This window comes from Peromyscus californicus, unplaced genomic scaffold, assembly GCF_007827085.1.
Source record: "Peromyscus californicus insignis strain IS unplaced genomic scaffold, ASM782708v3 Scaffold_7__1_contigs__length_154581171, whole genome shotgun sequence".
Taxonomy (NCBI): domain Eukaryota; kingdom Metazoa; phylum Chordata; class Mammalia; order Rodentia; family Cricetidae; genus Peromyscus; species Peromyscus californicus.
Window position 1 is genome coordinate 54,866,227 of NW_026294595.1, and position 16,286 is coordinate 54,882,512.

The window sequence follows — 16,286 nt, forward strand, 5'->3', positions numbered from 1 at the left end:
CAAGTGAGTTCCAGGAAAGGCGCAAAGCTCCACAGAGAAACCCTGTCTCGAAAAACAAAACAAAACAAAACAAAACAAAACAAAAGTTCTGAAATGCTACAGGTGCCTTCAGTGTGATCTGTGGGGCACATCATCACAGGGATGGGCAGTGTCGCATGCCATGAAGACACTCGAACTCCAGGGAGAGATTTGGGTGCAGTGTCAGGCCTGGTTGTTCCAGCTGCCTTCCTGAAGCTGCCTAAGACTTGCTGTGTTCTGACCCTAATTCTCCCCGACTACTCTGCCCCCCCCTTCTCACTACGTTTCCAACGCCCACTGAAGCATCATTAAAAGTTGGGGCAGATCCTGGGAGACCAGAAAGCTATTTGTCTGTGTTTTACATTTAATTCTACCTCAACTTGTAAGACTCGAGTGGGGGCAGCCATTCTTACTCGGCTTTCTTTAGCCTTTCAAAAAAATCATGAATTTCCTATAAATGAGACACCTGCTATTGTAGCTTAAACCTATTGTGTTTACTGACCTGGGAGAACGACACAGAGAGCTTGCCATGTCATTCTGACATTTTTATATCTGTTGGCTCTATTATAACAAGTATCACTGTATTGTACAGACCCAGATTCAACACGAACCCAATTATGTCTCTAAATATAACATAAAAGAGAGAAATGGTTATACCAAGTGTCAAAGTAGCAGGCAGGAAGGCTCACCAAAACCCTGCAAGATGGGGAGTATGTGTCTTAGGATAGACCATGTGTGCTTTTGGGTAGCATGAAGGATCACAGAGGGGTCTTCGGGGCCTCCATGTGCCTCACAGATACTTCAAATCCTCATCTCATGGTACTCAATGAATCCCAGAATGCTGCTCTCCCAGAAGCTTTCTCCCTCAATGCCGGGTTCTTTCTTTTCCTTCAAAATGTGCTTCCCCTAAACAACATTCTGCTGCTAAGTTGATACTAAAACATGAGACTAGAAGTTGGATTAGTAAATTCTGTGGATATAATGACTGTTTTTTTTTTTCTTTCTTTCTATTTTTCCCCAAACAGGATTTTAAATGAATGAGAGACACAGACTAGAATCTGAAATAAAAGCAAAGCCTTAGGAGCAATTCAAGGGCTTAGAACTAGGTGGTTAGCAATTCACCATCAGTTATGTTATTTAGATTAGGTTCTCTAGTGGGGCAAAGCTTCTAATTTTCTCATTAGGGAATTCTATAAAACACAAGGGCATTCTTGTTTAGAAATGAGTTTCAGCTAAGGGGGAAGAGCGTACAGGTAACAAGTACAACTCAATTATTTTAAAACACTGCTCCCGACTGATGTTGGTGTTTTGTTAGTTCTCACAGACATAACATATTTCATTTACATTTAACTTATACAAACCACAAGTAATCTAATCAGTGTGTTTGCAAATATATAGATTTTGAGTAAGGTGTCATGGAAAATGAGGTGCTCCCAAATATAAATATTTTCCTTATTGCCGATACAAATCTAGAGAGTCTCACAGTAAGCGAGTTAAATGCCTAGAGCCTACAGGAACTGCGGCAGGGGCATGATGCAGTACCCTACCAGGGAAAGCTGAGACTTCGGGATTAAAGACCACCTCACACAGACTTTAGAGATGCTGTGATTGCGATTTCTGTCTTCATCTCTCCGCTCTCATCCCCCAGGGGTTTCCCTGAACCTTAGCTTGCTTTCTTTGTTTAGATCACCGGCTCCTTGACCCCCAACTGTTCCAATAGCTCACCAACCAAACAGAGCTGCCTAGGAGGTCTTTTCGTTTCATGAACATAAGTCTTTGGTGAATATTAACATTCAAATGGTGGAAGAAAAACCTTCAACTGGTGAAATTCATTCCAACAGTCTTCATTGGGCACTCTACAGGCCTAAGAGAGGCTGTGATGATAACATGGTCTGTGATGATAACATTTGCATTTTCTATGTCCACACTGCTCTGTCCTTGATTCTATCCCTCCACTCTTTGAGTCTTTCTGCTTCACTTTCTCCTCACCACTTTCACTACTGTCTTTAGAGCAAATACAATTCCCAAATGGTTATCGGGCTTAGGCGAAACACTGAGCACATTTGGTTGCGATGTGGGGAGTATTTATAGATCCCACTGACTATTTGATTAGCTCAAACCACAAAATAAACTGAAGGAATGGGGTGACACTAACTTCCATTATTCTATCCTTTTACTTGTAAGTTCTGCTGGAGGTAGAGACCACAATTCAGGTAATAAAACCTTTGGCAGAGTATTGCTTCATAAAGGCAACAATATTCTGAGGAAAATGAAAGCTGGCAGGAAGTCAGGGGATGATGGATTTTGCTCTTCCAAACACAGGGCAACTGCTAGCAGATAACTGTCTTGATGTTGGCCTCACCACGAGCTGTGATGCCAACTGTGAAATTGCACACGTGGAAGTCGTGTTTGGTATCTATACTAATAACTTCTTTAGACATAGGTTAAATATTAGGTTTTATATTTGTCTATACAGGAGTTTTGTTCTTTACAGGGTTAGAAGTGTTATGTAACAAGCCAGTATTTATCACGTTTCTCTGATAAGTTGGTGACCCTATCATAGAAAGCACCAAGAATCTTTATTATTAACACCACATTTGGTAGCTTAATTCCAGGCTTCCATGTTTTTGGAGCCAGCATCTACGGGGCTTAAGCAATAATGTTTCCTTTGTACAGAGTTTGATTTGAAGAGGCTTTCTGAACTCTCATCTTACAGTAATGGATTTGCTCGTCTCCAATGGCCCTGGGCAGCCATGGGTAAGCATTCTTCAGCTTCCTCCTCAAGTGCTACAGGGATTTTGATGATCAGGTGAGAACCTGAAGTGTGTATTTCCCACAACCTAGAAGTCCCTAATGCCAGAATCAAACATAAAGAAAGGGACATGTCCTCTTAGTGTCCTTTAACAGACAGTGTTCCTCAGCTAGCCACTAAAACAGGATGACAAATCCATTATGGGTCCCAAGGGCAGCGGTGAGAGGGGAGCCTATCAACATCCAATTTCATGGTCTCCACACTGAACAAGAGACAGAGAATTTTGTTTCCCACTGAAAGAACTCACTCAGATATTACAAGTTCTGTATTAAAGAATTTTCTTATGAGGCTCTCCCATCAACAGCACATTTCTAATTATATATTAAGGCTTTCTGTTAAGCAATTCATGGCATTGTAAATAATTCCTTTAAATGATTTGGGTCTATTTGTAATTCAGAGAAGAGCTTCACAAAGGCGGTATGAAGTCAGAATCCGTTACTTCTAAGCACATTTTCATACCACTAATGTCATTTTCTCAAAAATCACCCCAACTCTTCACCGAGATTAGGTACAAAAAAAAATCTATTATTAACAAGCTAAGAATCTCTTATCCAAAAAGCCTGTAACACAAACCAAACATAAAAAGAGCAGAAGGGAGTAATACCACTGTTTTAAATACATTACTTGATTTTTTTGTCTGAACACATGACCAATAGTCTTAGATTATTTTGATACATATATACTTATATACACACATATATTTAAATGCATATATTTTACAACATGGAATGGCGACATATCAAATGTTTACATTCTGTGCTAACACATATTCCTTCGTGTGAAGGAAACATATCATATTACAAAAATAAATCATGGAAAGTAACATGCAACATTCAAGGGGGAGGAAAATGGGATTGGGGTGGGCTGGGGTGGGGGGTAGGGTGGGGTGGGATAGGAACACAACAATGCCAAAGAACAAAAAGTGTCATTGACCTGATTTGTCAGAGCTGTCGCCTGTGATTGGCCTGATGGAGCAGCTGGGATTAGCCTTTGCGCTGTCCTTGGAAGGAACCATTTTGGGTTTATTTTTCGCTGCCTCAAGTGCTTTGACCTTCTTGGCATGTTTACTTCCTTTGTAGTGGGCCTCGGCCTGGCTCTACAAAGGAGAACAAATCAGGCTCATTTTTCTGCTACTTACAAACACCACGATGGATGAGCATGCAGGAAAAAAATACAATCAATCATAGGCACCACAGACATTTACAAGTCAGCGCTCGACTCCATTTCCGGCATTTATCTAAGAGGTTTCAACATCTCAAACCTTGCTCTCTAACAGAGGCCTCGTGTCTTCGAAAACCTAGAAGTTACATGAGTGGACCACAGGGTCAGGACGTGAGATGGGTCAGCAGTGCCCTCCCGCCACGGCTCACACCAGGGGGGTTGCTTTCTCAAGATTTTGCTGGCAGCATTAGCACTGAGTATCTGTTCAAACTCGAAGACATGGACTTCTGCAATCACCGCTCATTAGCTAAATGCCTGTCTGCTCTGCGCCTAGTTCCCTGTGGTCACTGCTCTGAGATATCTAGAGTAACAGAGCAACATGTAAAGAGACGCTGCTGAATGAAGATGGTGCTACATTTTGGAGACAACTACACGCACTTAGTGTGCCATCTTGGATGGTTCCAGTTCCAATTATAGCTCCTGCCACAAGGGAGGTAAGGACAATCCTTGATCTCAGATGTGGTTCTCACATCAAAGCTCTTGAACATAAAACATGTGTAGCACTGTAACTTCAATACTAGATCAAAGGAAGGAGAAAGTGAGACAAGAGACAACACCAAATTACAATAAACCTAGAAGACATTCAGTTAATTTACTGATACTTGCAAAGTTACCTTCCATCTAATCAAGGTCTTTTGGTATCTTGTTTACTGTACACATTGAGGAAAAAAAAAATCTAACTAAATTCATTTGAATTTCATTCTGAATAGACTGAAAAAAAGAACATGCATAAGGTAAAAATAAAACAAGACATAGTGGGTATAATGGCTTAGTTATAAAGTGACATTAATGCAAAATTTTATGTCTCCAAGATGGGGCTTTATTAGAGGATTTTTAAGCTAATAATTTTTCTTACAACATTTTTCAATGAATCTGTGTGTGTCTAAAGATGGTCAAGACGAGCAAAGCTTCATGGGTCCATGTAGTAAGAGCTGTAACGCAGATCCACTCATGAGGAAGTGGGCAGACGCAGCAAAGCATGTGATGGGGATGCAGGACAAAAACCAAGAGGCACCAGAGAGGAGTAGTCTTGACTGAGACTTCCTAAAACTGGCAGCTTTTGATTGAGGACTTGAAGGCAGAGTTTCACATGAACTGGTAGAGGAAAGTGCACTTTCGGTGGGAGATGCTTGGCTCAGGGAAAGCACTGATGCTGGAAAGTCAGAGGCCTGGGTATGGCTGGAGAGGGGGCCGGTCACATAGGCTACTCGGTAGAGTATCTGCACTGGGGGGGGGGGGGTCAGTGAAAGGCAGGTGGGCTGCCTTGCGGAACAGACTATCACAGAAATGAAATTCTCCAGCAAATGCACAAGGCAACAGATTTCAAGTGAGGGGGATTTCTACAATAGCTACTTATTATATTTATTGACTAAGTATGATAAGGGGGCAATAGACAAGGAAGCATGGAGAACATGGGCTTATTTGGGAAGTAAAATCATGAGTGAGGAATATGAAGGTAACAAAAATGTGCCGATTATAATAATAGCCCAAGTTCCTGGTAACATTAGTCATTATCAGTCCTGTACTCCTTTACTTAAATGGAACCAACCAGTTTCCTGGTCATTACTCAATATACAGTGTTCTTCCAAAATGCCACATTTGCCTAAGCCATCTCTAGCTGTGGTGTGTGTGTGTGTGTGTGTGTGTGTGTGTGTGTGTACTGGAAATGTTTCCCTGACTTCCTGGTTCCTTTTGTTCCAACTGAAACAGAACACACATAACTTCACTGTCTTTAGCAATTCACCTGTTTCCGTGGAGCTAGAGATGGTGAACAGCACTTCAATGTCCCATCACCTGTGTCCCACCACGGGGTGGGGGGCGGGGGGAGCCTAGTTTTGCTGAATGCATAAACGATGAGATGAAGGTAGGTGTTCTTGCTGAACGTTATAGCAGTCTGAATGTGAGGAAAAGACACAACTAGTTGAATATTCTATCTATACATTTGCTGTCCCATTGGAATAGGAACTCAGTGGTTCTTCAGAGCTCTTTGACATTGTTGTGTGTGGTTTTTTTTTTCCAATGTGAAATGGATGTGAAAACATGTATTGTCTTGGTAGAAGTATAATCTAAGGTAAGGTTCATTTTGCACTACAATTAAAAATGCGCCAGTGACTTCCTGTGCGTTACAACCTTTGTCACCCAAGGCCTGTGCTAACTGTAAGTACTTCTTTTCTCAGTGTCTTCCCACAATTATGTTTTTAGCTCTTCATTGACTTATCACTGCTCTTACTTAGTATGCTCACGGATTTCTCATATTCTTTGCCAAGGTTAAAAAAAAATTCCAGGGAAAAAGAAAAAACATTATTAGGCTTTCATTTATTAGCCAAGAAAGGTGAAATCCAGTGTAGCTGGGTAGTTTTAGTCAGCTTCGGCTGCCAACTTGACACAGTTCAGAGTTACCTTCTGAGGGAGTCTCAGCTGGGAGATCGCTTTGATCAGCGAGGCCTGTAAGCATATCTATGGAGCACTTTTTCGATTGATAATTGATGTCGGAGGCCCAGTCCACTGTGGGCAGTACCCTTCCTAGGCAGGAGGTCTAGGCTGTGTAATAGAGACAGCTGAAGAGAAGGCAGGAAGTGAACCAGCAAGCAGCATTCTTACTGGTTCCTGCTTTAGTTCCTGCCCTCACCCTTGATCTTGGATTATGACCTGAAAGTGTAATCTGAAAAAATTCTTTTTTTTTCCCTCTAAGTTGCTTTTGGTCACAGTGTTTATCACAGCAAAAGAAAGCACACTAAAACAATAATTATAAACCAGGAAAATAAATGAAGATAAAAAGTGGATAATGGAAATAACAGTGATGGCAATGTTCCTGAGCACTGTCCCAGGGTGAATGCACACTGCACAAATTAGCTCACGTGAGCCTCATGGTACCCTGTGCTAGGCTTCATTATCAGCCAGTGCCTTGCAAATAAGAAACCATATATGCTAAAGGCAGATAACTCATCAACAGTCACGCAGGGTGTCCGGGAAGGCATTTAGTGGATAGGAAGCTCTTAGATGGATATCTCTACTTAATTACATACCCACATGTATCTCCATATGCCTGCACTAAGTTTACACTGTCATTTTGTTAGAACTAAAAAGTTACAAGACAGTACACTACTTTAAATAATACAGGAAGGGATGAGACCTTAATGCCACTGAAATTTCTATGAATAGGAACAGCTACCTAATTTTGAAGGAAGATAATACATTAGGCCCAATCCTTTTAATGACTAGCTAAGAAAGCCCTGGAGTCCTACTTTTTAGTTATAGAACAATTTCTACAAGGCACTAGGATACTCCCCACCCCCTTTTTAAGTTTTTTAGAGAGTTTCGTGTAGCCAAGTCTAGTCTCCAACTCACTAGGCAGCAGAGGCTGGCCTTGAACTCCTGACCTTCGTGCCTCTACTTCCCTAGGGCTAGGATTACAGCCACATACAAGGCTCCAAGAAGACTTTTCAAGGTGTCATCTCTTCAAGTGCACTGAGTAGTTTAGAGTTATTTAGTGCCCTCTGGCTCAAGAACAGGATTCTCTAAATATAACTTCTGAGGACAAGATGAACAGAGTGTGATTTCCTCATTACTATCTCCTGGCATCAGGGCAGAAAGTTAACAGCATCAGTTAGCACTTGAGATAAAGATCCAGCTAAGTGATACCTCACTGCATGTCAAGATAGAAAGGGCTCTCCACAATGTGACCCATTTTCCCTCTCGGTTTGGGGGCACGGAGAAGTAGGCCACCGAGGGTCCTTGGCTCCCACTGACTGGTGTCTGGGGCAAGTGAAGTGGCAGGTTTTGGAACAGGGAGAGTGGCGGTCACCCCTCCCTCTTATCTGGCACACTTCTACTTCCCTGTGGCTGTTCTTGGTTCCTGGCAATTTGCTATCCTCAGAGCTTTATCTGAGGCAATGTCAACAGTGTCTGCCTCCTGGGCAGATCTTCAAGTGGAAAGCGAGACACTGTTAAACAGCAACAACACTGACCCTGCTTCATTAGCAAGGAGGCACCTTAGCAGAGGAGTGAAAGAAGCAAGGACAAGAGCCAGAAAACTTAAGGCACCAGGTGACACCACAATCAAACTTGGTCAACAATGGACTTGCTTGGCCAGGCGGACTGTCTTTACAGGCCAGTGACTGATGGGCAGGAGATGGCCGTCTAGTGCAAACGGCTTCCAAAGAGCTGCTGGAATCCCACCTGGCAGTGAGCACCACATGGGGATGTGGCTTGGCACTAAGGCACGCACTTTGTTGAACAGGGCCCTGGGTTTGAGCGTGAGCACTCAAAAAGGAGAAGGAAGAAGGAAGTCCCTATGAAGAACTGGCGGAAATAGAAAGGGTTGCTGGAATCACCCATCCTGACCTCCACCTGTGAACTGATGAGAATCTAGGCTCATATTTTAGGCGTCATTTATGTAGCTCCCAGAACACCCATTGTCCCCTGGTAAAACAGCTTTCACAGGAAATGACATCTGGGGATACATTTTCTTCCATTAATTCCCTTTGGTACTAAGTCTCTTTGAGTTCCCAAATCCTCGGCATTTCTCAGAATCTCACTGGTCCAAATTAAAAAAAAAAAAAAAATAAGGAATTAGACAAGGTTTTGATTTAAAACTGAAAATGTAATGAAGTATTCCCAGTGAGACATTTTAAAATCTACAGTGCTCTCATCTCTGAGTTTCACCTGAGTTCTAATTTCTGCCTCAGGGAGGAGTCTGCGATCTCCAGTCATGATGTCAAATCGTGTTGAGCATGTAAGGAAAGGCAAACTCAGGGCGTGCCAGGGAGTGAGCGACTCTTTACTACAGAACTGACCTTTTTGTGTTTACAGAAATAAGTCAAACTGTTTCCTTGATTAAAGAAAATACCTAATCTAAGCTCGGGCATCGCTTTCTCCACTACCCTGGGTATCAGTGTGTTCAGCAAGGCCATGAGAGAAGGGTTGTGTTTGCCGGGCGGTGGTGGCGCACGCCTTTAATCCCAGCACACGGGAGGCAGAGGCAGGTGGATCTTTGTGAGTTCGAGGCCAGTCTGGTCTACAGAGCGAGTTCCAGGAAAGGCACAAAGCTACACAGAGAAACCCTGTCTCGAAAAAACAAAAAAACAAAAAAAAAAAAAAAGGGCTGTGTTCAGGGTGGTACAAGCTGCAGAGAGTGGTCAGTTAATGTCAAACAAACAACAACACATTCTAAATAAAACATCTAAATAATTAAAATCCTAAGTAAAACATATGCCAAGCAAACCATCATAAATAGGCTAATAAACCTGATTGTTCTAAAAGAACAATTTGGCACATGCCATGTGTTGGACAGCGTGACCTTGTAAAATTAAAGACCACCACCTACTGAGGATCAGTAGGTAAAGAAAGGAAAGATACACACACATACACATACACACACACACACACACACACACACACACACACACACACACACACACCACAATCCGAAGTTCAAGATGAAAAAATCACCCCAAGCAAGAGGGTGAAAAACAGTAGGGACTGAGCAACCACGACCTGCAGGAGTCAGAGAACAGAGAAGAAGAATCTCCTCAGATTGTAGGGGATCACGGAAGCTCCTCAAAAGAGGATGCTGAGGTTGGGCCCTGTTTCTGGGCCGGACTCTGAGGTGGCAGTCCCCAGCAGGAGGCACCTGGGGGCAAAGAGAAGAGCGTGTACTGGACAGCATGTCCTTTGAACTCTAGAGTTTCCTGGCATATGTGCTTTTAGCTTCTCTAGCACACACTGACACAGAGAAAACAACAGAGGAATGTTGCTGAGCCATGCTACCTTAAAAATGATGTCCTTTGTAAAATGGGAACCATTACGGTGCTTCTCAGTTGCACAGCAAATGCTCTATTAGTGAGCATTTCGGATAGAAAGCGATTGTGACATTAGATGTTGCTTTTACATTACAGATCGTATCCTGTGTGCTAAACTATAATCTTGTATCATTGCTAAACCACCGTGATAATTATTTGAGATAAAATCATGACACTTCGAAATCTATCAACGTATTAAGAAACAAATTAAAAATTACCAAATAGAGGCTAAATAATTACTTGAGTCTTTTCCTTACCACAAAGTTAAATTTCTTTTCATAAACTCTTTTTGTATGTACTTTTGTACTGACAAGATTTGACACTTCCAGAGACAGGGCTACAATATAAGAAATGCTAAGATACACCCAAGAAAAAGACTTACTCAACGTAAAGATTGCTAGTAAACTTTTCTTCTGATATTGGGCATTTTATAGTCTGCAGTATCAATATGACCTATGACTGGCTTTGGTATTCACCTCATTCAATCCCCATTTACTGGGAATCTGCTGGAAACAAAATGTCCAGACAAAATTATGACGGATTTGAGTTTTTCAGCTTCAAGAGACTCAATGTCTTTGCTAATTTCTGAGATCTACCTAATGAAACAATTCTGGTTTCTACAGTCCATTCAGTGCCTTGATACTGTTTAACTCCAGGGGGCACCACACACATACAGTTCTTCACAGATGCTATCCTCCAGGCTAGGGTAGCAAGCAGGCCAGTGCCCTGCACATGGCATCCAACCCATACTGGCTGTAGAGTGTAGAAAACACCCCAGCAACTACAAATCTTTCTGCATCACTAAAGGGAAAAGCAGTAGCTCTCCAGGAGGAAAATGATGTGCACTTTTAGACTGCTAATTCTCTTTGGGCCCAATTTAAATTTCATCAAATATTAGAGACAGAAGTAGAGTTCTCGGGTCACAGCTGCTTCAGAATGCCACTGTTTGATACCCCAGCTTTATACAGACATCGTTTCACTTTATACATTTCAACAGAGGCAAATTAATCCATTTCTTAAAAGTGCTGAGATCTTTAGTACAGTTCAAAGTAATTTTTCAAATACCTCCTATTAGTCACGTGAGAGCCTTGATGCCTGTGTTTCTGCTCAGCATACATATGATGCTGCACATAAGCACACTGACTGGCTACAGGTAGTATGTTAGGACATCACAGCTTGAGTTAATCATCAGCTGGACTGTGGTGAGGAGCTGAGGACTGTTCTTAAAAAAAAGAAGTACAGGGACTTCTCACACAGTTTCAAGTGAACAAAACTGCCATTTTCCCCAGCTTTAGTTGTTTGAAGGGGGATTATTAATTTTAGATGATTCCCACCAATCTTAGCTTCTTCCCTTAGGGATCCAACGGCACACTGCGTTGCCAACTTAGGGTTGATAAGGGCAGCATAAGGCAGTTATCTGGGAGTGCCTGCATTAACTGCGATCTGACTGCAGGTCCTTTGATTTGTTCAGTCCTGTTCTCTTTCCTAGTTCTTTATTTCACTTCAAATGAGGTCATAACTAAAACTTATCTCCAAAAACAAAATAAAAACAAAACAAAACAAAACAAAAACCAAACCAAGTTTATCGCATCCATGTACTAAGGTAAAGTTCAACCCAGCTGATTCTTTTCTTAACTCTGTTCATAAACAATGAAGATGAGATTTCTTTCACCCCTCAAATGGGAAGATGCTTCTGTGAATTCCTCCACACAGGCACTTAGCAACACAACTCTGTTAAATGTCATTGCAGTTTACTTGGGAGTTTAGAAAGAAGTGTCTGAGATGCTTCATCGTAAAACAAAACAAAACAAACAAACAAACAAACAAAACCCAGGACTATTTACTCTGCCTTTTGGCTGCGGTTTTGTAGTTTTTGAGGGATGCTTATGTTGCCTTCTGGGCTGGAGATCAGCACCTGAACACAGAAAGCATGTAAGTGAATTCCTAATAAGTGCCCAGCAGTTGAGCTAGGGGAAGATGCAGCAGTAAACCCTGGTGGGGTGTGCTCTGCCACGCTTAAATACAAGGGGAATGAATGACTGACTCCACGGAGAACGCACTCAGTAAGCTACACTCTTTAAATGACTATATCCAGCACAGGAAGGGAAGTGCTTTGTACACTGACATGACCACATGAAAAGACATTTTTATAACTTAGGACATACCTAATTTCCTTTAAAATTACAGATACAGGGACTAATCCCCTTAGAACATTTTATGAATCATGTAGATTTTATTTTTTGTCTTTATGACACAAGAGAAAATAGTAAAGATTTGTCAATGATTACTCAATAGCTTTGGATTTTGGGATTTTCCCACAGTATTTAAAAGTGGAAGTGATCCGCTTTCCTCAAGTTAATTTCACATTTTATATAAACCTGGAAGATGGTAGTTACTTCTACTGTGAGAGAGAAGGATATCTCTGACTTTGCAATGACTCCAGTTTTACTTGCTTGGCTGGCATGTTTGTGAGGATCACGCCCTTTCAATGGGGCATTGTTGTGACCCTTCACTTCACTAACCCAGACCTTCTGGACTGTCATAAATGAGGCTCTCAGACGTCCACACATTTACTTTCAATCAGTCCAAGAAAGCATTACATTCATTTCCATTTCCATATTAATGACAATTATGGCACCAAAGGAGTCTAAAATGAGAACCTGCATTGTGTGCCCTTCTACTCCACGAATAATAGCCTAATGTCGACTACAGTGGCAGAGCATCTCTGAGAGGGCAATGCTCAGAGCATGGGTTGAAACACGGCTCTAGCAGTATTTTATATGTTCATTACGCATTTCAGAATCTGTCTTACAGTCATTCAAAAATTCCTATTTCAAAGGGCCAAATAAAGGACTAAGCCCCAGCGTAATGTTATAAGTCAGATTAAATAGAATATGAAGAGCAATATAATAAACTCTCATAATATACAAATATAACTAAGGGGGGGAAAATGAAACAACACATAGCCAACCTTGCCACGAGACTTGTGTCTTTATATTAAAGCACCCGATTAAACCTGAAGTTTTCATTCTACATCAGTGTTTGCAGCCTTCATTACACGTAAGAGCTTCATCTACTCGAGGCAAAACGGACAAAAATGTCTGCAGCTTTGATTCACCTGCAAAATCTGAAATATTTTACTTAGCAAATGCTAGTGGAGTCCCCTTTCTGAGTCTGTATATTTTCTAAAAGTTCTATGGGGACCAGCCAGATGACGCAGCGGGTAAAGGCCCTCGCAGTCAAGCCTGATGACCCGAGTTAGCTCCCTAGGACTCACATGGTGGAAGGCGAGGACCGACTCCCACAAATGTTCCGCTGACCAGCACGTTACAACACAGGTTGTGCACATATGACACAGGGTGAGATCACCGTGAATCATTGTAATGGACCATTTTCTTGAATGTCATCCATGTGTATGGGAACAAGAAAGGAAAATCTATACTCAGAAAGTTAGCACTGGGGGTTCATTCTTTTTATTCATGCAATAAATATTCATTGGATACCTATTATTTTCCACGTTCCATTTTAGGTGTTGAAAGACATAACTACTGAAACTTGCATTCTAGTATGTGGACACAGAAAATAAATAATGAACTCATATATGTGTAGAATATTTGGGGGGGCCTGTTAAGTGATAAACGACACAGTCTCTGACTCTGTTGCACCGTCTTGTGAAAACAGGAAGAATAAGGTGGCTCACAGTAGTGGTTTGACATGCCATTTTAGGCACCAAGGACACTCTATGGAAGGGAATTTGCACAGAGACCTGAAGAAGTAGAGAAGCTAGGTATCTAGAAGGGTTTCTGGCAAAGGGGGCCCTTGCTGGCACATCTGTCCTTGCTCAGTCATCAAACACTGCTTATTCTTAGCTCTTTCTGAGTTTTTACCCCAAGCTTTCCAGTCTACTCCATCCAATTCCACCCACACTATAGCATACAAAACTACCTGCACACTGGACTCTGGAGAGTATCAAAGCATCTTAAACAAAAATTCAAAACTAATAGCAGACATTGCTGTCTCCCTCTCTGAACTACCGAGTCACCTCCCTCTTCTATCAACAGCATCTCTCTACATCTGTTGAAAGGATCAGTGGCATCCTCATTATCACACGCTACACCCACATTCTGTCAAATGTCCGACCCTATGGATTTCACCCGGGGACTTCTCCAGCCGGGCTGACTCTTCCTCTGTCAAAACCATCCTGATGAAAGCGGGCGGCTGCTGTCTTTTGTCTAGATCACAACAGCCTCCTCAGTGGTCACACAAAGATCTTCTTCAGCTCTCTGTAGCAGTATTTTCAAGCACAAATCTGACCATGGCCATTCCTTGGTTTTAAAAAACCCACAATGCTTCACCGTTCCTGCTTTAAAAAATCTAAACCACCATGTTAGCAACCTGCACAGCTTTCTCCTTCCCTAGTTCTGTTTTCTGTTGGGTCCTTTCTATTTTTCTCTGAAAAACCGAGAGTGACTACAGCCTAAGTAAAATATAGCCAGTCTTCTTTCCAGCAGCCTGATATGCTACCCTGTGTCGGTTCCTAGTTAATTCCTGTTCTTCCTTCGGAACCTGGCTAGATTCCCCTCCTGAAGAAGCCTTCCGAGATCCCCTACTAGGTTGGGTACTAACTTTGGCTTCTTCCAAAGTAACATCCACTGACGGCTAGTGCAGTCCCCCCTTCCTGACTCTGTATGATATTTTCCAAAAGTCCTCCCCCATTTCAAATTTATTTATGAATTCCTATGACCATTTGACTCATTCTGTCTTCTTCCACCAGACCACAGCCTCCATTACAGCTCGTGCCTGTAAGATATTTGTTCTTGATTTTGTATCTTGCGCTTAACACATTACCTGAAATATAGCAGACATCTAATAGATATTTATTACACGGATGGGTAAGTGAATGAATATAATTTTTATTACATCAAAATATAACTCAAGTAAGGACAGAGGATGGAAAAACAGAGACCACTTTAAAATTTTCATAGCCAAATGGCAGAGAAAATGGCAAAAACAAATAACAACAGTGTACAGGAATGGTGGATGGGAGATCTCTCAGGAGAAAATGAGGATTTTGTTTGGGTGTCTCTCTCTCTAAGCTGCTCCTGGGATACACACTGGGGAGATTCAACAATTGCTAGTTGAGGAAGGTGGCTGGAGTGGAGACAACTATTTGGGAACTGGCTGACAAGATGATGGATGAATCTTTGGGGATGGATGAGGTTCCTAAGGAATTAAGAACAGTGGGAAGGAAATCTATTTGGGGAAAGAATCTCAAGAAAACAGTTACGTACAGTGGGGAGAAAATCTATCTGAGGAAAGAGTCTTGAGAAGACAGTTACATCAGACATGCAGGGGGAAGCTCATCAGTAAGCACAGAGGAAGGGTCACCAGGAAAGCAGGATGGAGCAGAGAAGAGGACAAAGCGAAAATGTCCAAGAGGAGAGAACTTAAAACTCCACCTCTCCAGGAACTACCGTCGGCTTTGGGAAGTGTGGCAGCACTTGACGTGCTAAAGCACTTTTCTGCAATTTCATATCAGCTTTATTAAATAACAGGAAAATAATGGAATCTGAGGTCATCTCCTCCTGGAAGTAAGTTGGCGATATTGCACACCAAAAGCTGAGTGGTGGCTGAGTTTGTGTAAATAAAGGACTGGTAGCTGCCTCAAAAGACACGAGTACCTTACTGCCATCACTCTGAAGAGTCCAAGAACACACAGCCAGAAAAGAAACATGGTATCCAGAAAATCTGTAAACATAATGGCCCCTACACATCTTCCTGAACTCAAAAGTAAAAACACAGACACAAAGCTGCTAATATCGTTTGCCATGCACCAGGTAGAGCTCTAAGCACGTTCTATGTAGAACCTCATTTCACCTTATAAAGCCATGCGAAGCCAGTATGACTGGTGGGAGTTCCCAGAGAACTCTGGACAGTTAATATTGCTCAATCACAATATCAGAAATGGAAGATCTTGGATTCCAAAGATGAAGAGGCTTTTCATCAGTACCCTGCAGATCAATGACAGAAGTCCGCAACCTAGCTCAAAACAGCCCTCACAGAGGGTTCAAAACTAGATAGACCCTCCTCTTTTGCTATGATGCTAAAAGGTAGCCTGGGGCAAAAGTAAGTTTTGGGGGGTGGGGTAGTCTTTAAGGCATAAGTTCTCAACCTGTGGGGTCGCAACCCCTGGAGAGTACAGGGTCACATATCAGATATCTTGAATATCCAATATTTACATTATGATCCATAACAGCAGCAAAATTACAGTTATGAAGTAATAACAAAGTAATTTTATGGTGAGGGGTCATCACAACACGAGGAACTGTTATTAAAGGGTCACAGCATTAGGAAGGTTGGGAACCACAGCTTTACGGTCATGGTAAGTTCATTTTTAACCCTCGAGCATGGCTTTAGGACCTTGATCCTTTTAG

General features: G+C 42.0%; 1 protein-coding gene across 8 annotated transcripts in view; it reads right to left on the minus strand.

Moving 5' to 3' along the window:
* Znf385b (zinc finger protein 385B) overlaps nt 1-16,286 on the minus strand; it is a 407,065-nt gene that overhangs the window by 43,060 nt on the left and 347,719 nt on the right. For all 8 annotated transcript variants that reach the window (XM_052723003.1, XM_052722998.1, XM_052723006.1 and 5 more), the window contains one exon: nt 3,764-3,926. In XM_052723003.1, the coding sequence (XP_052578963.1) occupies nt 3,764-3,926 (163 nt within the window). The remainder of the gene's footprint in view (nt 1-3,763; nt 3,927-16,286) is intronic.